The sequence below is a fragment of the Dama dama genome, chromosome 21 (genome assembly GCF_033118175.1).
Source record: "Dama dama isolate Ldn47 chromosome 21, ASM3311817v1, whole genome shotgun sequence".
NCBI lineage: Eukaryota > Metazoa > Chordata > Mammalia > Artiodactyla > Cervidae > Dama > Dama dama.
This window is the reverse complement of record NC_083701.1, coordinates 36,756,165-36,779,278: the sequence shown is the minus strand read 5'-3', so window position 1 is coordinate 36,779,278 and position 23,114 is coordinate 36,756,165. Positions and strand designations below refer to the sequence as shown.

Below are 23,114 nucleotides of genomic sequence, written 5' to 3'. Positions count from 1 at the left end.
ACAGACTGCCCCACTCCCTCTATAAACACCAGTGGAGCACTCCAGGTGAAGCACCTGATATGCTTCATATGCATGCCACGTGGAAATGCCTTCATGACAGGACATTCACCTGCTGACTATGCCCATCACCTGAATTATGGTAAATGTCGTTAAGGGGGCCACTTTTGCCTAGGTACCTCAAATAATCTTGTTTAGTTGACTATGCCAGAGCCTTTGACTGTGTGGATCACAATAAACTGTGGAAAATTCTGAAAGAGATGGGAATGCCAGACCACCTGACCTGCCTCTTGAGAAACCTATATGCAGGTCAGGAAGCAACAGTTAGAACTGGACATGGAACAACAAACTGGTTCCAAATAGGAAAAGGAGTATGTCAAGGCTGTATATTGTCACCCTGCTTATTTAATTTATATGTAGATACATCATCAGAAATGCTGGGCTGGAGGAAGCACAAGCTGGAATCAAGATTGCTGGGAGAAATATCAATAATCTCAGATATGCAAATGACACCACCCTTATGGCAGAAAGTAAAGAAGAACTAAAGAGCCTCTTGAAAGTGAAAGAGGAGAGTGAAAAAGTTGGCTTAAAACTCAACATTCAGAAAACTAAGATCATGGCATCCGGTCCTATCACTTCATGGCAAGTAGATGGGGAAACAGTGTCAGACTTTATTTTTCTGGGCTCCAAAATCACTGCAGATGGTGACTGCAGCCATGAAATTAAAAGACGCTTACTCCTTGGAAGGAAAGTTATGACCAACCTAGAAAGCATATTAAAAAGCAGAGACATTACTTTGCCAACAAAGGTCCATCTAGTCAAGGCTATGGTTTTTCCAGTGGTCATGTATGGATGTGAGAGCTGGACTCTAAAGAAAGCTGAGTGCTGAAGAATTGATGGTTTTGAACTGTGGTGTTGGAGAAGACTCTGGAGAGTTCCTTGGACTGCAAGGAGATCCAACCAGTCCATCCTAAAGGAGATCAGTCCTGGGTGTTCATTGGAAGGGCTGATGTTGAAGCCGAAACTCCAATACTTTGGTCACCTGATGCGGAGAGCTGACTCATTTGAAAAGACCCTGATGCTGGCAAAGATTGAGGGCAGGAGGAGAAGGGAATGACAGAGGATGATATGGTTGTATGGCATCACCGACTCAATGGACATGGGTTTGGGTGGACTCTGGGAGTTGGGGATGGACAGGGAGGCCTGGCGTGCTGTGGTTCATGGGGTCGCAAAGAGTCAGACACGACTGTGACTGAACTGAACTGAGCTGTTGTTCAGTTGCTGAGTCATGTTCAGCTCTTGTGCAACGCCATGGACTGTAGCCTGCCAGGCTACTCTGTCCATGGGATTTCCCAGGCAAGAATACTGGAGCGGGTTGCCCTTTCCTTCTCCAGGGGGTCTTCCCTACCCAGGAACTGAACTCACATCTCCTGGTACCTCATAAACTTAGTGATGTATAATCAAGCAAGAATCTGGAATTTGCTTTCTTAGCTTCCCCTCATGGGTCTTGCAGATGCTTATAAAAACATTAGATTAATTAGCAAGAGAATGGGGAGAGGCAGAGAAAAGAGTCAAGGGACTGGACTTAGAAGTATGAAAACTTTAACATTGTTATTAAGAAATAAGGTGAATAAAAGAAATATTCATGGAGTAAAACAAAGACAAAAGAAAAAGAAGAGCCATGGAATTCATCTCAGCCAGGTGGAAAGCTTTAGAGGGTTATTTAAAAATGGGTTGCATAAAACTGACATTGATGGGTTTATTTTATTTTTTAAAAACTTTTTATTCTGTGTGGGTGTGTAGCCAATTAGCAACATTGTGATAGTTTCAAGTGAACAGCAGAGTAACTCAGCCATACACATGCATGTATCCATTCTCCCCTATTCTCACCTCCCACTGAGGCTGAAAGTCAAAGTGTTAGTTTCTCAGTTGTGTCTGATTCTTTGTAATCCCATGGATTGTAGCCACCAGTCTCCTCAGTCCATGGAGTTCTCCAGGCAAGAATACTCCAGTGGGTTCCCATTTCCTTCTCCAACTTTGATGGGTTTAAAACAGAGGTCTTACCACTGTGCTCTCAAAGGTTGGCCAGGCCAGTGAGACACCCAAATAGGTCAGCTCTGTTTACCCCAGTTTGGAGACATTTTAAAAGCTGGAAAGCAAAGTTTATAATGAAAAACCTGACCTGCAACCACTTGATGCAAATCTCAGGCAGATTAGTTAAGATAAAGATTGACAGAAGGGCCAACGTAGATAGGCTCAACCCCCTTCCCTGGGGACCCAAAGCCTAATACACAAGAGTGGTAAAGTATGTCAGAGGATGGAGAAGAGAACTTTGCAAGTCTTTGACATGGGAGCCCTGTGCACTAAGTACCAAACATTTTGGTGAAACACTGCCTCTTGGGCCACTTAGTGGAGTGAATGAAGAAACGTGGGTGCTGATAGAATTACGATGACCGGAATGTTTAAGTGGGTTTATGTAAAGAAGTTGTGTCTCCTTTACCTTCCATAGCGTTTAGTCTAGTGGTGGTCTTGCCAGTGTGAGTCTTAGAAAGTCAAGGAGACACTCCTTAGTGCAGTTGCAAGCAAATTAGGGAGCTAGGAGCATAGATCCCTGAAAGGTTGGAATGGCAGAGGGTCAGCAGCCAAGTGTTGAGTGATTTATTATACACGGACAGCTGGTATTACTCTTAGGGGAAGATATCCTAAGAGATGAGGATGCAGGTAAGTGTAACTGTGGGCTTAGAGGTCAGCAGGCACTGGATAGAAGTTGTATATCAGGTCTTAAGAAATGAAATGTGTGTGTGTGTGTGTGTTGGAAGGCAGCTGGCAGGATGGATGTGAAACCAAGCAGAACCCTGTGGGGCTCCTGGGCACAGAGGCCTTTCTGTGTCCCCTACTTCTAGCTTGTAGGTAATAGGCTTCAGCTTCCATGACCTCCCCTGAGTTTCAAAGAGTAGGTTCAGTTACTAATGAGGGAAGAGAGGGGAGGAGGAGACAAGGAACAGTCAAGAATCAGTACTGCAGCCTTGGGAGTCTTGGTTCTGCCTCAGAGAATGCATGACAATATCTTTAAACTCTTCTATAGAACTAAACCCTAAATGGGAGATACTTGATGAAGCATTCTTCATTCCAAGGAAGGTCATAGTTTGAGCATCCTGAGAACCACAGAAGCTCATCAGGAGACCACCTGAGGCCAGATTAAAGGAGTGCTTACCCCGCGCACACACACTGACCCTTATCAGCAACCCCACCTTTGAAGCACTGCTATAAAACTCATCACCAAATACTCCCACCCCCCACCCCGGTGGGACACACAGGTTTTGAGGTCACAAGTCTGCTGTGCCCCTCTTTGCCTGAGGAATCTATAAAGCTATTATTTACTATTTCACCCCAAAATCTGTCTCTGAGATTTGATTTGCACAGAAGCTAAGTTTTCAGCATCAGAGGGAACCACACTGGAACTTGGGTCGGTGAGGCAGACAAATCCGCTGGCCCCACATAGTGGCAAGGGTACAGAGTGGCACCAGACAATTTTAATACCCTGACAGACGTCACTGTCACGGCAGGTGTAGTGGAGGAAATAGATCTGTGCCTCCCCACTTCCAAGTTCTTGACTGGGACCCCTGTAACAAAAGACAGATCAACAAGAGAAAAGCATACACATTTATTTGACACAACTTTTACGGGACACAGAGTTTTCATAAGGTAATGAGGACCCAAAGAAACAATTAAACCTGCAAACTTTTATGCTAGGTTTGATGAAGAGTGGAATGCTGGGGAAAGATGTGATGGGACAGAGGTTATGAGGTAAGGGGAGTAAACTGGCCAACGCTTAGCAAAGCTTGTTCATGCAGGTTCATCTCTGTGTCCTTTCATCTTTGGAAGATAAGGATGCTCTTTCCTCTGGGTATAGAGAGGGCATGTCTCTTGTGAGGGTTTTATGACCTGTTTCAGGGGAAGGTCGGAAAGTTTTTCTACTACATGCTGTTTCTCAAATTCCTTTAGCTTAACATACTCCTCATGCCAAGCTGCCATATTTTGGGGTAGCCCCAGGCACAGCATGAACACTGAATGAATAAATGAAAAACACACCTGCCTGGTGGCTGCTCTGGTGGCTCAGACAGTAAAGAATCTGCCTGCAATGTGGGAGATCTGGGTTCAATCCCCGGGTTGGGGACATCCCCTGGAGGAGAGGATGGCAACCCACTCCAGTATTCTTGCCTGGAGAATCCCCATGGACAGAAGAGCCTGGTGGGCTACAGTCTGTGGGGTCGCAGAGTCAGACATGACTGAGCAACTAAGCGAAACAGAGATGCTGAGAAGGGGATGGGTGTGTATCCTCTTGACATTGTCAGTTGGCTTGACCCTGCCTCCGTCGGTCCCCCCCTGAGTCACCTCTCACCGCCTCGCTAGCCGCATGGCGCAAGGCCAACTGCACACGTTCCAGAAACACAGCGTAACTCCGTGGTACAGTTGCACGTTACAGCCTGGGCCTCTCCTCCAGCATTCAACCTACCTTACCTGTTCCTCTCTCCCACTGCTGCAGCTGCTGACTACTTGACTTGTGTGAAGCCTCCCCCTTGACCTGAGGTGGGGAGTGGACTAGAAAAGTGTACTAAGCCCTCTAGAACCTGATTTTTGTAGCCTCTATCATTCAGGTGTCTTCAGTGGGTGAGGGACACATTCAATGAGAAGTCAGTCGCCATGATACACACAGACCCAGGTGTCCATGAAAAGACATTTTCAATGCCATCGTTATTTTAACACAAGAGCAACAGAGTGAACAGATAAGGAGATATATTTCAGTGAATGCGTACAGCTTTAAATGTGACTCAAAAATTCTTTGACAGTCTGGTCTCACCCCTTGAATCTGGGCCCTGGGACTCTTGGACCAATAGAATATGACAGCGTTCACAGCACATTTGTGCCAGCTGCTGGGTCCAGGCCTTTGCCTTCTTGTTGTTTGGAACAACAAGGCTGTGTTGTTTGGAACACAGCCACTGTGCTTTGAGGCAGCCAAGCAGCTCACAGGCCACAGGTAGGTGTTCTGGCCGACAGCCTCAGATGAGGTCCCAGTAGACGGCCAGCATCAACCACAGGTGTGAGTGAGTGTGTCCTTACCTGGTGTGGGCTCCCAGCCTTGTGAGCTGTCCTAGCTGATAACTGTGGGAGCAGTTAAATATAAAGTCATTGAGCCTTGCCCAGACTGCCCGAACTAAATAAACCTCTGTTGTTTTTAGTCACTAGATGTGGGGATAGCTTATTTACTTTATTTATTCATTCATTCATTTGTTTCCATGCTGCATAACTTGCGAGATCTTAGTTCTCTTACCAGGGATGGAACCTGGACCCCAGCAGTGAAAGTGCCAAGTCCTAACCACTGAACTACCAGGGATTTCCCTGGGGATGGTTTATTACAACTGCAATATATTACTAATTCAGAAAGCAATCAACAAGTACCAAAGAGATGAAAGAGTGAGAAAGTATAAACAGCTAGAATGTTTCTTCTTTTTTCCGCCCCCCTCCTTTATAAATGGGAAGGGAGAAAGAATAATGAAGCCTTTTGAAGAGGGGATACCACGAGAAGGAAAGATAACAAAGTGCTAAATGATACCTTTCAAAATAGACACAATTAAAAAGGGTTAGGAGAAGTCATTGAACTTATTTAAGAAGAAACACCTGCTACCCCATGCCCCTGTGTTCAGAGATGTTACACATTTTTTCTATTGCAAGAAAATTTAAATAATTATAAGCAAGGCACAAAGAAAAGTATCAGAAATTTAGAGTAACAATGGTAGAATAAAGCCAAATTATAAATTCTCTCTCTGGAATTTTTTTCCCACACTACCAGTCGATTTTCTGGTTCTCTGCATGCCAACTTAAAGAGAAAAAACACACACACACACACACACACACACACACACACACAAAACAGTTTTTCTTTACTATTCATACAAAAATTTCTAATACTGGATGTATGGAATTTCCCGTGTCTGGTGTTTTCACTGTAAGCATGTTTGTCACATGCTGCCTAATGTAGCCAAAACTAAATTAAATAAATGAAATTTAAAAAAATTCATTCAATTTGGGGCTTAACTATAACACACCCATGGTCTCTCTTTCTCCCCCCATCATCTCTTAATTAGCAAGTGGATAACCAAAGCCTTAAAATTAACTATAAGAAAAAGTTACAGCAGAGATAAAGTTTTCAATGAACTATAACAACCTGAATAAGAGGGAATGACACTTCTGACCACTTCAGTGCCATTTCTAAGAGTATCAGTTCATCCATTTATTCCGAAAGCATTTACTTCCACCTGTTGGCTGTTGGATGCTGGGACTACAAAGATGAATGAGACACAGAGCCTTGCCTTACATAAGGTACTGTTTGGCATATAGAATCAGGTTCAAAAACAATCTAATACCCCTATCATGTCAGAGGAGAGAGAAGAAAAAGAGCTGGCCTGCTCAGAGGAGCTGCAGAATGCTCTCAAGGAGGTGATTTTGGAAGGATCTGAAGGATGACTTGCTCACAGGAGGATGGACTGCAGGGAGCGGGAGGAGCCCAGCAAAGGCACAAATGTGGGGGCCTTGTCCTTCCATACTGCCGGTGTGAAGGACATGTTCTCATTCAAAGCATTGAACAAGTATTTGAATGCTAGGCTTGAGCGCTGCTGCTGCTGCTGCTGCTGCTAAGTCGCTTCAGTCGTGTCCGACTCTGTGCGACCCCATAGGCGGCAGCCCACCAGGCTCCCCCGTCCCTGGGATTCTCCAGGCAAGAATACTGGAGTGGGTTGCCATTTCCTTCTCCAACGCATGAAAGTGAAAAGTGAAAGTGAAGTCTCTCAGTCGTGTTCGACTCTTAGGACCGCATGGACTGCAGCTCACCAGGCTCCTCGGTCCATGGGATTTTCCAGGCAAGAGTACTGGAGTGGGTTGACATTGCCTTCTCCGAGGCTTGAGCGCTAGAAGTCATTAAACAAAGACTAGGGCACACTTAGGGAGGATGTACCACGTTAAGTTTGAAGGAACTGGCACAGGTGAAAAACAGGGGAAGAAGCATAGGAAAGAGTTCTAGGAGGAAAACGTGGCGGTAGATGATGTCCTTCCACGGGAGACCTGCCATGGATCAGGCCCTGCTTAAAGGGCTTTGTGCATACTATGACATTTAAATACACATTATAAGGCTTCCCTGGGTGGTCCAGTGGTTGAGAATTCGCCTGGCAGTGCAGAGGACACTGGTTCCATCCCTGGTCTGGGAAGATCCCATATGTTGCGGAGCAAGTAAGCCCATGTGCCACAACTACTGAGCCTGTGCCCTGGAGCCCGGGCATTGCAGCTACTGAGCCCACCTGCCCTAGGGCCCGTGCTCAGCATTAGCAGAAGCCACCACAATGAGAAGCCTGCACACAGCAACTAGAGAGTAGCTCCCACTCACCGCAACCGGAGAAAAGCACATGCAGCAAGGAAGACCCAGCACAGCCAAAATAAATAAATCTTAAAAAAAAAAAAAATACACGTTGTTGTCTCCTGGGCAACAAAAGAATAAAACTCATCAGGTAAAGAACATCTCCATGGTCTTCTACTTGGTAAGTGGATAACCTGGCCTGCGTATCTAGTTAGAATGCCCTTTCTTGTAACCCCTATGCTACACTGTCTTCCCAGCTGTTCAGAGAACTATCGGTTTTACGTGATGACTGAAAGAAATCACAGGTCTGGTAGACATGTCTCAGGCAGAGAATTGATACTGGGCAAGGAACCCTGGGAATAATAATGCAAATGGGTGAGTTTGTGAAACAGTAATCATTCTATTTCTAGATGTACTTTATTACCAGATTATTTATGGTGCCATTTACTAAATGGAGTGTAGGATTTCACGGGGCTTAACTGGGTTGAAGTTATCCAGACATCAGTAACCCACATCAAAACCAGGACGAATCAAGAAGTAATTCGAGTTTTCTGACGTTCTTGCCTCAACGATCTAGAATCTAGGGCACTGTTCTAAGATGATCCTTCTCCTTTTTGGTTCGAAAGATTTCTCTTTTCGTGATTTTTCCGGTCGAGAAGGCTGTCTGGCCACGCTGCGGCTCTTGGCGAGCAGGTGATTACTGATCACTAGTGTTTTCTGGGCGAGACAGTTGCGCTAACCCCCTCCCCTTCCCCCGCCCCCTCCTCCTCCCAGTCTGGAAAGGTGCAGGATCCGCTAAACCGTGCATCGCGCAGCGGCGGCCGGAGCAGACGCGGGATGGTAGCGCGTCCCCAGCAGAGCAAAGGCGGGCAGCGAGAGAGCCTGGGGAAGGTACGGGCGGGGAGTCTGGGTGCAGACACCGCCGGGAAAGATCAGAGAGTCCATTGGGCGGGGGAGGCCTCAGTGGCCGAGTTGCAGGTGTGGACGAGGCTGCCCCAGGCCCACCCTTTGCAGCCGAGGGGGCGGGGAGCCGGGCCGCGGGGGCCCGGAGACTGCAGACGGGGCGCGATCCCCAGGCGCTCGCTCGCCTCCCCTTTCTCAAGGACCCGGGGGACGGGGCCCTCGCCCGGGGGCCCGGCCTGCCGGCGCCAGCACCGCAGCGCCCGCAGCGGCCGCCACTGCGGCGCACTGCCGGCCGCCAGGGGGCGGGAGCTGCGCCGCGAACAATGGCCGTGCTCGGCCGCGGGCCGGCGAGAGGAGGAAGGGAGGGAGGGTCGGTGCCGGGCGCGCGGCGCAGGTCCGCGGGGGTTCGGGGGCGCGCGCGCGCGCGCGCCGGGAGGGCTGGGGGCGCGGGAGCGGCTGCGTCGGCGGGGGCGCGCGGCGCGGGCCCGGGAGGGCGCGGCGGGAGCGCCCGAAAGGCGGGCGGAGGCGGGGGGCGGGGAACCCGAGGGGTGGAAGCCGGCGGCGGCGGCGGCGGCGGCGGCGGCGGCCGAGCGGGGTCAGTTCTCTGTAGTGTTTGCCAATGTTGGAGTCGTCTGCAAAGTGTCCCCGGCGAGAAGGTAAATACCCTCGTTGGGGGCGTGCGGGAGGCCCCGACTTCCGCCCCGCCGGCGGAGGAGACAGAGGGCGCTGGGGAGCCCTGCGGGTCCGCGGCGCGCGGCGAACCCCGAGAAGAGCGGCCCCTCGGCGGCCTCCCCTCCCCCGCGCCTTCCCTCCCTCCTCGGGCCCGCTCGGGGCGGGAGGGGGAGGGGAGGAGGATGGCGGGGGCGGGGAGCCGGGGAGGAGGTGAATGAATTGGGGGGGCGAGTGTGGAGGGGTGGGACGACACAGGTGTCCAGAGGGGAGGAGCCGGGAGGGAGGCGAGGAGGCCGGCACGAATGGACTGAGGGGGCCCGGTGGGTGAGGGGGAGCAGGGGCCCGGGAGGTGGGGGTCGTGGGGGGCCCGGGGAGTGTGGGAACGGCCGGAAGAGGGGGCTGCGGGAAGGGCGGCGGTGCGGGAGGGGGAGGGGGAGGGGGAGGGTCCCTGCGGAGGGTGGGGGGGAGACCGGGGCGGGGGGCCCATCCTTGGAGGGTCTGCCAGGAAGGGGCCCGGGGGGCGCGGGAGGAGCGGCGGGGCGGGGCGGGGGCGCGCCGGGGGCCGGCGGTGGTGGCTATTTCTGTATAATGGGCAAGTGATGAAGACGTAAGGCTCCGAAACGGGGAAGGTAGGTGGGGCCGAGGGGGGCAGAAGGTATCCTATGACACGCAAGTTGTGCCGTGGCTCCTACGAACTACTACGGTGAGGGCTCGGCTCAGAGGGGTGGTTGGCAGCTAGTGACCTTGCCGAGGTGAAGGGAGTTGGGCGGAGAGACAAAGATCGGTTACAGAATCCACCCGGAGAGGACGGAGCCTCCCGTCCTCGGGGGAGAGCCGGGCACTGTGTGGATTGGGTCCAGGGGGGTGTTCCGCAGAGGCGATCGGGGAAACGCTTCAGCTGGGATCCTTCTGGAGAGGGGGTGGGGATAACGGCCTTGGGATCTGAAAGTCCCTGGAAATATGTGCAGAATTTTGCACTTGGGGAGAATTTTCTTTGGAAAGGATCTTTACTTGGCGTGACGCGTTTCCCGTCCCCCACCCCCGCTTCCCCAAAAGGTTTAAATCTCCTTGGGTAGAGAAGGACCATTCAATTAGCGGAAGATAGTAAAGGATTTTAAGTTAGGTGGTTCCTGCAGAAAAGATGAGATGATCTTTTAAAGGTGTTTAACTGTTAGCTGAAAACCTTCAATTTTAATGTTTGATTTCACGATTTTGGGGAACTTTGAGCATTAATCACTTTTTCTGATGCATCCTTACGTTTTAAGAAAGCATGATGAATATTTGAAATCAAAACTGTGATGGGCACGCGGGATAATAGTAACCTTGTAGGAGAAAAGATTGCAACATTGCTCCTGGAGGCTATTTCTTCTCTGTCCTTGCTTTCTCAAGATGATTCACACATACCACGGTGTACTGAGCTGCAGTAGGAAAAAAAAAAAAAATCTTGTTTAATAAAACCATCAAAATCCAGATACTCTGCATCTCGATTGTTTTGTAATTTGGCAGGTTTTTAATTTTTCAGTTTGTATTTTATTGCAAACCAGAGAAAACACATACCACTTGAATTGTAAATTTGCTGCATTTTGCAGCAGACCTATATTAAATTTGTGAAACTTAAAACAAACTATGTGATGTCTACGGTTTTGTCCTGCTACGTTTTCAACTTAAGGCACCGGTTGCCACATTCCATTCCATGGCAGTGTAGTTTGAAATTTATTCCTAAGTGATCATTAGTTGGTAGGACATGGTTCAGATTTCTTCACCCATCAGTAAAATTTTCTTCAAAAATCTGTGTTTTGTATTTGTGAAAATGTTGCTGTATAATCCAGGTTTGCACTGTTAACTTCAGATAGACTGCCATGTAATTTTTAAGTTACATTTTTTTATTTGGAAATAATTTCAAGTTTATGAAAAAATACCAAGAATAAGAATAATGCAAAGAGTATTCTTGTAACCTTAACTCAGAGTCACCTGTTACCATTTTACAATTTATCATTTAGTTTCTTTCTGTCACACACGTGTTTTTTCCCTAGACCATTTGAGGATAAGTTACATACACCATAGTTCTTTACTCTGACATAATTCAGCCTGGAAGACCATGTAAATTTCATATTTTAGCTTACTTGTCATGCTTGGAATAAAATTCTAGGAAGGAGAGGCTTGGTCTGGTTTTCAACAAAGGATAAGACTATCAAAAGTATCTAAGCTACTTATCAGTTATTAGTATACAAACAGCATAGAAAGTGAGGTTGAGTGGTTTTTCTGTATTAGAATCAGGTTCTGGAAGTTATAATTGGCCAATGTGCTGGGTTTTTTTCCCTCTGTAGTTAACCTCCTCTTTACATCTATTCCTCTGTCTTCTTTTCTTTTGGACGCTTTGAGCACTGGATATCGGATCATTTATGTGTACAGATCATAATAAAAGTCTAGATATTGCAAAATTGAGTTTTGTTGTTATTAGACTGAATAGTGGAGACATGCATGCTGTAATCAAATCACATCTAGATATATTCATGCCTTTTCTAGATACTCAAGAAAATACTAGGTGTGTGTATAGAATTCATAATAATTATAATTTATATTTTTGTGTCATCGATTTTGAGTAAATTCCTGAAGTTCTATATAGGATCCTTGCCATTATTGTTTTAGAGATCAGGCCATTTGTTACAGGAATATTTTTAAGGAGTTGAGTCTTTATTTATAATTTAACATATAATGGAGGGAAGGGGACTTGGAACCAGACAAAACTGAGTTTTAATCCTAGTGATGTGACCATGGAGAAGTGACCCAACTTCTAGAAAAACGGGGATATCACCTACATCCCAAGGTGATGAGGATTAAATGAGGTAATATAAATATGGCAAAATATGGCACCTTATATTTAAAATTGGTGTCTAATAACTATTTCCTTTTTTATTTGGCTGGTAGTATGTATGTGGATGTTTTCCCCTGGAATGGATCATGGAGTGAGACTTCTCTAGACTATATCGTAGGTTCTTTGTTGTTGTTTAGTCGCTAAGTTGTGTCTGACTCTTGCAACCCCATGGACTATAGCCTGCTAGGCTCCTCTGTCCGTGGGATTCTCCAGGCAAAAATACTGAAATGGGTCTCCCTGCCCTCCTCCAGGGGATCTTTCCAACTCAGGGATTGAACCCAGGTCTCCTGCATTGGCAGGCGGATTCTTTACCACTGAGCCACCTGGGAAGCCTTCATAGCTCTTGGGCACTGTTAAAATATGTACTAAATTGTTCTGTTTTTCTTACAGAAAAATAGTTATTTGTGGTACTTTTGGAAAGAAATGAAAATGAAAAACTTTTTTAAAAACACTTTTTAAGAAGCCCATGAAATTTTTAGAGTAAGAAGCTTTGAGTTGGTATTTAGTTTTGTAGTGGTTTGGAATCTAAGAATGGGAATAGTAAATGTTTTTCTTTTCATATTGTCAGATAAGACATTGAAGTGAGGGTTGCCTGTCGGTTGTGGGATAGGTGTCAATATAAGATGTTGTATAGATATAATAATTTAATAATGCTAATTTTATAAAGCAGGATTTAATTATTGAGGATTTTATAGATTTAATTTTGCACAGCTTTCAATTAATCAGATGAGCAGAATGTAATTCATAATACAGCGAGTGATAACAGCAGTACATTTCAGATTTTTGCTGGACCTTTAATTCTTCTCGAGTGGGAGGTCCTCTCCAGTTAGTGGTGCCTTGTCTCCATAAACCGTCCTGCCTGTTTTCATTTAGTAGCTTGGAATCTGGAACTGCATGTCCTAATGTGCCTGACAGGGTATCACTCTAGGGCATTTTGGGGAAACGTAAATAGGTTTCTCTAAAAGTACATAGTTGTAATTGGAATGAATGGTAGCTGGAAACTTTTTGACAGATGAAGGGAAGGTGGATTTTATGAAGCTGTAGGCAGTATAAAATGCTCTGCATTTTATTGATATGACTTGATAAGTTTATCAGATTCTTTTAAATGTAGGACAGTAGATGTGGCATGTCTTTAAAGAAGAAGTTTAAAGAGATGTGCTATGGTGGGCATTCCAGATTGTCCATGGAATAGTTGAAATCTTTATATTGGTATAAATCTAGTATAACTTGTTTGTGAAAAAAAGTTAAGTTCAGGGTTTTTATCCTGTGACTTCCCAGAGTGCTGTTACAGACAGATTGGCTTCATGTTTTAATTTCTACAGATCTTTATCATTGTGAAGGAAAGGCTTACAGAATTTTTAAAATTGTATGGTCCGTTTTGAGTGAATAGGTGCTTTTGTTTTTGCTTCTTCATAAAACTGCCTTTTGTATATCAGAAGATTAGAACTTCCCCTGTATTTTATTGTGCCTGTTTCTCAGGATCAGCCACCAGTGTTGCCAAACTCTAATGTTGAAGAAACACATGCAGGTCTATAGATAAGCATTTTTAACTTTTAGAGGCATACATGAAATAAAAACAAAATGAGATTTTTTTAACTTTGGTAAATTCTTATTAAATAATGTTAAATTCTGGGAAGTAAGGGATATTAGATCACTGAGATGCTTTTAGTAGTTAATTCATATTTTAATGTCCAAATGAACTTTTTTTGATTAAAAAAAGAAATTGGTTTGGTTTGTAGTTTTACATATTGGTGGTGTATTTTAACACCATTTCACTAATGCTATACTTTTTAATGATTTTCTCTTGAATAAAATGTAAATGTTTAAGTTTCATAATTTACCACTTTCTAGCATTAATTATTTATTCATGTTGAACAGGGAATTGATTTTTTTGGGTTTGCCTAAATATATTAGTTAACACCTAAAGCATCATAGAATTATAGAACTTTAGAGTTGACCAGAACTGTCTTACATAATTATTGCCAAATAACAAATTACACCAGGAATTAAGAATTTAAAACAGCAAATATTTATCATCCCAGTTTCTGTGAGTTAGAAATCTGGGTGCAGCTTATCTGGGTGCCTGTGGCTCAAGGTCTCCTAGGAGGTTGCAGGTAAGCTGTTTCTGGGGCTGTGATCTCATCTGAAGGCTTGACTAGGGGAAGATCTGCTTCTGAGTCTTTCATGAGACTCTTGGCAGGATTCAGTTCCTTGCAGTGTCTTGGACCAGACCTCAGTTTCTTTTGGGCTGTTGGCCCAGGGTGTCCCTCAGTTCTTTGCCATGTAGGTCTGTTTACAGGACAGCTTACAATGTGGCAGCCGGCTTCCACAGAGCAAACAGGTGAGAGAAGCAGAGCAGGTGACATGCAGGAGGGTAATGATGGTCTTTTTATAACTCAGTCTTGGAAATGGCAGCTTGTTATTGCTGCTTTCCTCTATTCATTAGAGGCTGCCTACCAGAGGACTTGGATTTACTTTCTAAAAATTAAAAAAGAAGAAAATAGAAGCAAGAGAAAGAACTCTTAAGATGCACAAAGTAATTTACCAAGGCTCAAAAGGCGATCTCCTGAAGAGCTTGGACTAAAATGCAAATTCACTGGTACTCCAACCTTGTGCTATTTCTACAACATGCAGTTCTCTTGAAAAATATAAAAGCTGACATAGATGCTGAGGTCACTATTATAAGAAATAATTGAAAACTTTCAAAGCCATTTTGAATTGACTCTAGTTTGTCATCTTGAAAAAATGGTAGTCAAATATATACATATACACACATGCATACTCATATGGTGTCTGTATATCCATATCTCAAGAACCTTTGCTTCAGAGGGAAAGTTCAGTATTAAAACTTTTTAGTATAAAAGTTTCTACACAAGTGATTGAATTTAACTTTTGCTGTATATAAAAGTTGTGATAATTTTTTGGGGGGACTGTAGATAATTTTTTGTCTAACTTCTCACATTACAAGATCCATTTATTTATAAGTTTGGGTTTTCCTGCCCTTCATTGCTATCTTTCTTTTGGGTCATGGGAGTTGTGGGATCTTGTTTGATCCCTGGTAGTGAAACTATGGAACCGTGGCCCCTGCAGTGGAAGCACGGAGTCTTAACCCCTGGACTGCCAGGAGAGTCCCTGATATCTATTATTAAAGTTAAGTGTAGAAGAGATTTGCCACATGAAAATAATACAGCCATCACAAGGAGTTCAGACCCATAAGGAAACAAATCCAAATGTAAGAATGGGATGTGTCAGTGGTGATTTTCTTTTTGAAAATGTTATATAAAATTTTAATATGCATGCAGTTTTTTTGTAATGATATTAAAGCCAGAAACAGGGAAAAAAAACTAGGTAGTTTACCATGTACTCTTCTCCATTCCACCTAAGAGAATATGTATGTTACGTCTTCAAGCTTAATTTACCTTATAGAGGATGGAACAAAGCTATTTAAAACCTTACTGGAGCAAGGGAAGTATATATTAAATATTAATCTGAAACTTTTAGATTGTTTTAACAGCTTCTCTTTTGCTGAAATTGTTGTAAACTCTAGAACCAGAAGAGACTTTGTTCAGCGTAGATCTGCTCTATCCAGTATGGTAGCTACTCGCCACGTGTGGTTAAGTTTAAATAACAGTAAAGGAAGTTTAAAATTTATTTTCTCATTTGTTTTAGCCACATTTCAAGTGTTCAATAGCCACATGTGGCTATCAGTTTGGACAGTGAAGATCTAGAATATGTTTATCATCGTAGAAGGTTCTACGCTGATCTAGATCTGCTCCATTATATATTTGATTTTGGTCACGAACATGTGTTTAAAGTGCTAATCATTGTGATCACCAACTAAGTTGAACTTTTATTTCTTCATTTTCATTTTCTAGTTTTTGGAGCCGTGAGGGATACAGCACTTTGGTCAATATTGTTTTAACATGCTTCAGATAAATCAGGTGAGTGTGTGTTAAGGCATGTCACTCTTATATGGTGCTTGGGCCATAAATCGCAGAGCATTTTAACTCAGCTTTTCTATAACCACAACCTGACCACCACTTTATAGAGCAATTACGTACTGTATATTTGTCATAGGAAGACTGCAGGGCAGGTTGTATAAGAATTAGAGCAATAGTCCTGAACGCTGGTAAATTTTGAACAGCAGAAGGGTCGTCTGTTCTTTCTGATGTCACATCCCTCCAGGACTTGGCGTATTCAGGACTCATGATCTAGCTTCAGTAGGTGGCAGTTCTGCAGACTGGAAGCACTTCTAGTGACAAATCTTGTGAAGTTGTTGTATCAGTCAGTGCTTTAAAAAAGATTCCTTTTTCTGGGGTGCTGGAGAATGCTAAAAGGAAGTACTGTGCTAAATAAACTATAGCATATAATGCCTTAGACTCACTGTAAGAAATAGTTTTCTTAGGTCTTGGCATTTCTCCAAGAACTTTATACATTTAATCTTACCCTTGCTGAACAAAAAAGGGTATTGCATCATAACTGTAATTTTAGAAAATTACTTTTTTTCACATTTGCAAATCAAGAGAGGAGTAATTAATTTGACTGCAAGAAGAAATTACATTTTTTTGTGTGTGTGTGATTTGAGGGAGTAATACATGACCTCCCCACTAATCCCCGCTCCATGAAGTTCACCTTGCCTAAGGAATCTCCAGTTCCTCTGCCTCACGTACCATTTCTGAGTCAATGACTTCTAAGTTTATACCTCGTTGAGACCTCTTTTCTGAGCTCCAGACTTAGGGAGCAGTTACCAACTTGATCTCTTAGTGTGGATATATTTCTGCATCTCGGACTTAAATGTGTGCTAGGAAACAGTCTAAATGCTTCAGTGAAACTAGACTCTTTCAGGTCCTAGATTAAGCGTGATGCTTCCTGCTTTCTCTCTCCCTGGACCTCTTCTCACTCTCCCCTACCCGCCTCTCGCCCTGTGCTGGTTCAGTTGACTCACAGGCCTGGGATGTGCTCTCATAACACCTGCCCTTTGATTTAATCACACTCTGACATTTGAAATTCTATTCAAATAGGTAATGTTAATTAACATCTGTCTTCCTTGTTACTTTGTTTACTGCTGAATCCCCAGGTCCTAGAACAGTTCTTACTGTCTGTGATATTTACGTTATTTCCTGGAGGAGTGGGTGAATAGGGTTGCCACTAAAGCAGGGAGATCTCCATTCTTGTCAACAGTAAGTGTTAACAGTTAACAACTGTTAACCACAGTTGTGTTGTAAGTTTTGATATTGTATGATGCTGCTTCACGCAGATGCCATTAATGTAAATATCTCCCTTATGCACAGTTGAGCTTTGATTTTCTCCTTGAATTAGGCAGTTTTCTTGTGTAGCAAATACGCTTTCCTCAAAGACGTTACTCACACAGGCTAAAGGGAATGGACTGTGCTTAAGGCTTCCCATGCCTTCAGGGTTGCTGTCAAGTCCCTCTGGCTCTGTTGATGGCGCTTTATGGGATGTGACTGACAAACTGCACTGTCGGTGTGAAGTTCCCCCTGAGTGACTGTGTGGATGCCTGCTATTAATTATATGGGTGCAATAATTCTACCATAGATAGGTAGAAGTTGTTGTTTGTTTTATGTCAGACCACATCATTGAAAATTATGGTTTATGGGTCAGTCCTAATGAGGATTTACTGACCCTCAGTGCTGCTGGTCGTGTTGAGCCAGGCCTTGCAGACAACAACTAGGCAACATTCTGCATGGCCACTAGAAATTGTCCACAGTGCCAGGAGATAAGACATGCTTTGCTTGTAACAAGTAAGTATTTCTCAGCTCGCTTCAGGACCCTCTCGTCATTGATTAAGTTTTATCCTCCCAAACTGTTCAAGTCTGAGAGAAAAAACTAAACCTAATTTGGAATAGTAGAAGTTATAGAGAACACTTCCTCTTTGGCCAAACCTAAAGTCACATTGAATTTTTAAACTTACAAGCGATTTTTATGTTTTATTATTTTTATGGTGACTGCTTTCGCATTAGAGAGTTCTCAAGATAAATGTGAAAAGGCATGAAAAGGCAATTGAAGCTGGCACCTTGCAGCAGTTGAGATTTTTCACTTTGTGATTTTCAGTAGTATCTTTAGGATTAGTAGATAAATTTTTATTTGGGAGGTCTTTTGTTTCTTAAAATGCCTGATTAGTACTAGCAAATTATTCCATGTGTGTTCCTAGAACTAATTCAAAACTAGAGTATTGAATACTGAGTTACTTGGTATCCTCTTTGATATTGTATCTAGCTGACATTATTGTTAGGGAACATAGGAATGTACCATGTTCTGCTGCCATGATGATACTTCTGCCTTTAAATTGTTCTTCTCATTTTTACTTTAACCTTTTAAAAGTGTGTGTCTTTATCCATTTACAACTCATGCAGAAAAATTAGGTGGTATAGATATGTAAAAAGGAAAAAAAAATCACCAATAATTTCATTATTCTTTTACAGAAATAATCACTGCTAACATTTTGGGGTGTATACTTCTAAATTTTTTTCTATGCAGGTATGTTTTTATGTGAATATGTATTACTTAAAAAAACTGGGATTATGTAATACATAATACTCTGAAGTGATTTAATCCATAGTTTGGAAGTACTGAAATTTATTTAATCAAATCCTTATTGTTGGACAGATTTTATATTATAGTTAATGCCACCATGAATGTTTTTTTTATATACACCTGTGTTCCTTTGTCCATTATTTTCTTGCAATTAATTATTAGAAATGGAAATACTATTCAAAGGAATATGCAGATTTTAAAGATATTTGATGCATAAATACCAAAAATACAAAATTATATCTATTAGAAGTTTATCAGAATGCCTATTTCCTTATTTCTGTGACAAATTTTCTGTCTCTGTCAATCTGTCTGACAAAAAGTGATATTTTAATTTGAATTTCTATGATTTGCTTATATTCTTCTGTGTTTTGGCTTTTGTGAATTGCTTATATGTTTTCACTGCCATCTTTATCTTTTTATTTGCAAAAATTCTTTGGATTATATCCCCTTCAGAATTTTCTAGGTTAGTCATTAGTTTATTTATTTTTTTTCATTCACTGTACTAAGAGTTTGGATCTTTCTTCCTGATGATTAATTACTAGCCCTTAGGGCTTCCTGGTGGCTCAGATGGTAAGGAATCTGCCTGCAATGCAGGAGGCCCAGGTTCGATCTGTGGGTTGGGAAGATCCCCTAGAGAAGGACATGGCAACACACTCCAATGCTCTTGCCTGGAGAATTCCACGGACAGAGGAGCCTGGTTAGCTATAGTCCATGGGGTTGGGAAGAGTCGGACATGACTGAGTGACTAACCATTTTACTTTGAGGGAAAGGAAACCATTTGAACATTAAGCTGCAGCAAATATAAATTGAGAAGCCACATGTACTGTGAAATGATACTTGAAAATTAGTGACCGAAATAGGGCAAATGTTTTCGGATTAGTTGGCGAGGCACACTTGACTGGGCAGTGTGTTCCAAGGGGTTGCGCAGTCTGTGTTAGGCAGCTGTAGCATTGGGAGAGCCCAGCAGCAGGATTTATAGAAGTCTAAAGTGGCGATTCCTTCTAAAGAGCTTTGGTAGTTGCTGTTGGGAACATGGAAGCTAAGGGGAAGCTTTAAGGCCTGATTCAAGTGAAGTAGGAGAATAGGGAGGACAAAATAGAGTTCCAGCGCCAGACAAGTAGAGAATCTTGTAGAACAAGAGGGAGCCAGGTATTAAATCGAAAGAATAAAGTTGTATCAAGGTATACTGTAAAGTGTAAAGCCAGGGTTTGGTCATTAAGAAACAAAAGGTCTGAAGTTTAAGGGATAATGATAGTATTCCCCAGGTCTGTTGTGAGGAGCGATTGGGATAACACAAATTACTGTGACTGGCATTGGTGCTGTTGTTGCTCTGGAGATTGTTGAGAAAGGAGGGCAGATGTTTAAGTTGGTCAGCAGAGTAAGGAATTGTGTGGGGGAGTGAACCACTTGAATGTTTCTCAAGGCAGGTCAGCTACAAGTGCTCTCCTCCTCCTTACCATATGCCCCAAAACTGTCCTTTTCACTTAAAAGCTGCTGGTACTTACTCTGAGTTATTTTTCTTCGAAGTCTGGCTTTGGAGTAGGGTCTACAACCTGCCCATCCCTTTTTAAAGTCATAGGATGCAGTTTACAGTTAGGGGATTAAAAAAAGTAGTAATCACCGGGAGGTTAAAATGTTTAAGAAGGATTTTGGCTTTCTGCCATGCTGGCATAACAGGATTTGTCCTCTGGATAGCCAGCTTCCAAGATAGCCCCCAGTGATCTCTGCCACCCTTGTGTTAATCCTCTGTCAGGTCTGGCCGATAGGATGTGGTAGAAGTGATGGATCATTTCCAAGGATGGGTTATAAAAGACATTATGGAAGACTTCCCTGGCAGCCCAGAAGACTGTGTGCTTCCACTGAGGTTGCACAAGTTCAGTTCCTGGTGAGAAACTAAGATCCTGCATGCTGCAGAGTGTGGCCCCCAAAAGGAAAAAAAAGAAGTTTCTCTTCTCTCTCCCTCTGTGTCACCCTGCATTGCTCACTCAGAGTAGTTAGCTGCCATGTTGTGAATAGCTCACTGGAGAGCCCACATGGTGAGAAATTGAGGTCTCCTGCCAACAGCTAACAAGGAACTGAGGCCTTTAGCTTATGTTGTGTGACTGAGCCTTTTTGGAAGCAGGTCTTCTAGCCCTTGTGAAGCTTCCATACCAGAGACTGCTGGCCTACCAGCGTCTTGACTGCAGCACCATGAGACATTCTGAGCCAGAACCACTAAGCCACGCTGCTCCTTGATTGATGAACCTTAGAAAGTAGATTTAAAAAAATGCTTATTTTTTAAGCCGCTAAGTTGAGGGTAATTTGTTATGCAGCAATAATATACTCCTGCTTACAAAACTTGAGAGAATATATATATATGTGTGTGTGTGTGTATATATATATAGATATATATATATATAGATAGATAGATATGTGAATATATGTGAACAATGGTTTTTAGACATTGGATGACAGGTGGCAACAGACTGTGATCCCTGAGAGAATAGAAACAAATGAAGTAAGTCCTTCTATTGCAGTAGTTTATAGCAGAGCCTAGAGGTTGTTTGTATGCTGCGGTAGAAGAAGGAGGAATCAAAACCGAACCAAGTTTTGTTGAGATTAGGAAACAAAGATAAGAGTTTGGGAAGGCCAAGGTAGTTAGAATTGTAGGTCAGAGTACCAGAGAGAAGGGAGCTGTGGGAAGAAGTGGCAAATATTTAATTAAGAGTGCACTCAAGGCTGCAGTCCACGGACACAGCTGAGCGACTTCACTTTCACTTTTCACTTCACGCATTGGAGAAGGAAGTGGCAACCCACTCCAGTGTTCTTGCTTGGAGAATTCCAGGGACAGGGGAGCCTGGTGGGCTGCCGTCTATGGGGTCGCACAGAGTCAGACACTGCTGAAGCGATGCAGCAGCAAGCACGTATGCATTCTAGAGAGCTGCAGAGGGTTCTTCTTGAGTCTTTGGCTCGGTTCTGATCTGTAGTTGCATGACAGGACCTAATCAAAGTCAGGGAAAGAACTGCTGGAGAGCAGTAAGAAAAGAATTTCTGGAGCTCACACGAGGCTGGGAATAGTTTGTGTTTCCACTGTCTAGTTTATAAAGACCTTGTAATACATAGGGTATTGGAAAGTCTTCAGAAGACTCCAAGTGTTCCCAGTAATTTAACTGTGCACCACAACAAAGTCCAAAGCTATATAGAGGAATGCCACACAGTCCAGAACCTCACGTGTAAAATTCACAGTGTTTATCATCCAAAATTAAAATGCTTGCCTCACCTTGAATAAGGGGTAAAACATCTAGACAGAAGATCAGTAAGGACACAGAGGACATGAACAGCACTATAAACTAATTAGACCTAATGGACATATAAAAAGCATTCTGCAACATCAGAATACAAATTCTTACCAAGTGTACATAAAGCATTCTCCAGGAATAGGCCATAGGTTAGGTCACAAAACAAACCTCAGTGTGTTTTGAAAGATTGAAATCATACAGGGTATCTTCTCTGGTCACAGCGGAATAAGGCTAGAAATCAATGGCAGAAAGAATACAAAAAAAATCACAAATATGTGGAAATTAAACAACATACTCGTAAACAGCCAACAGATCAAAGGAGAAATCATAGGGTAAATAAGCAAATAATTAAGGACAAATGAAGGCTGTATATTGTCACCCTGCTCATTTAACTTACATGCAGAGTACATCATGTGAAATGCTGGGCTGGATGAAGTACAAGCTAGAATCAAGATTGCCAGGAGATATAATCAATAACCTCAGATATGCAGATAACACCGTCCTAATGGCAGAAAGCAAAAAGCCACTAAAGAGACTCTGATAAAGGTGAAAGAGGAGAGTGAAAAAGCTGGCTTCAGACTCAGCATTCAAAACACTAGGATCGTGGCATCCAGTCCCATCACTTCATGGCAAACAGATGGGGAAAAATGGAAACAGTGATAAACTTTATTTTATTGGGCTCCAAAATCACTGTGGACAGTGACTGCAGCCATGAAATTAAAAGACACTTGCTCCTTGGAAGAAAAGCTATGACAAATCTATACAGTGTATTAAAAATCAGTGACATCACTTTGCTGACAAAGGTCCATATAGTCAAAGCTATGGTTTTTCCAGTAGTCATGTACGGATGTGAGAGTTTGACCGTGAAGAAGGCTGAAGTGCTGAAGAATTGATGCTTTTGAACTGTGGTACTGGACAAGACTCTTGAAGAGTCCCTTGGACAACAAGGAGATCGAACGAGTCAATCCTGAAGGAAATCAACCCTGAATATTCATTGGAAGGACTGATGCTGAAGCTCCAATACTTTGACCACCTGATGTGAAGAGCCAATGCATTGGAAAAGACCCCAATGCTGGGAAAGATTGAGGGCAGGAGGAGAAGAGAGTGACAGAGGATGAGATGGTTGGATGGCATCACTGTCTCAATGGACATGAGTTTGAGCAAACTCCAGGAGACAGTGATGGACAGGGAAGTCTGGTGTCCTGCAGTCCATGGGGTTGCAAAGAGTTGGATATGACTGAATACCTGAACAACACAGACAAATGAAAATAAAAATACAGTATACTATAACTTAAGGGATTCAGTAAAAGCAGTGCTCAGTGGGAAATTGATAGCAGTAAACACCTACATTTAAAAAGGACAATCTCAAACAAATAACCTAACTTTTCACTTTGAGAAAACCAGAAAAAGAGTAAATTAACCCAAA

The 23,114-nt window shown here is 43.3% G+C and overlaps 1 protein-coding gene across 10 annotated transcripts in view; it reads left to right on the top strand.

The window, feature by feature from the left end:
* The first annotated feature begins 8,183 nt into the window (after positions 1 to 8,183).
* STAU2 (staufen double-stranded RNA binding protein 2) overlaps positions 8,184 to 23,114 on the top strand; it is a 296,212-nt gene continuing 281,281 nt past the window's right edge. For 2 of the 10 annotated variants that reach the window (XM_061123490.1, XM_061123491.1), the window contains exons 1-3: positions 8,891 to 8,964; positions 15,731 to 15,796; positions 18,299 to 18,353. Coding sequence is in view for 3 of the 10 variants with exons in the window: in XM_061123495.1 (XP_060979478.1) it covers positions 15,779 to 15,796 (18 nt within the window). In the remaining 7 variants the exon portion in view is untranslated. Of the gene's footprint in view, positions 8,297 to 8,832; positions 8,965 to 9,171; positions 9,191 to 9,281; positions 9,301 to 15,730; positions 15,797 to 18,298; positions 18,354 to 23,114 lie in introns of those variants that run through there. The other 8 variants (XM_061123495.1, XM_061123488.1, XM_061123494.1 and 5 more) reach the window with 8 other exon arrangements.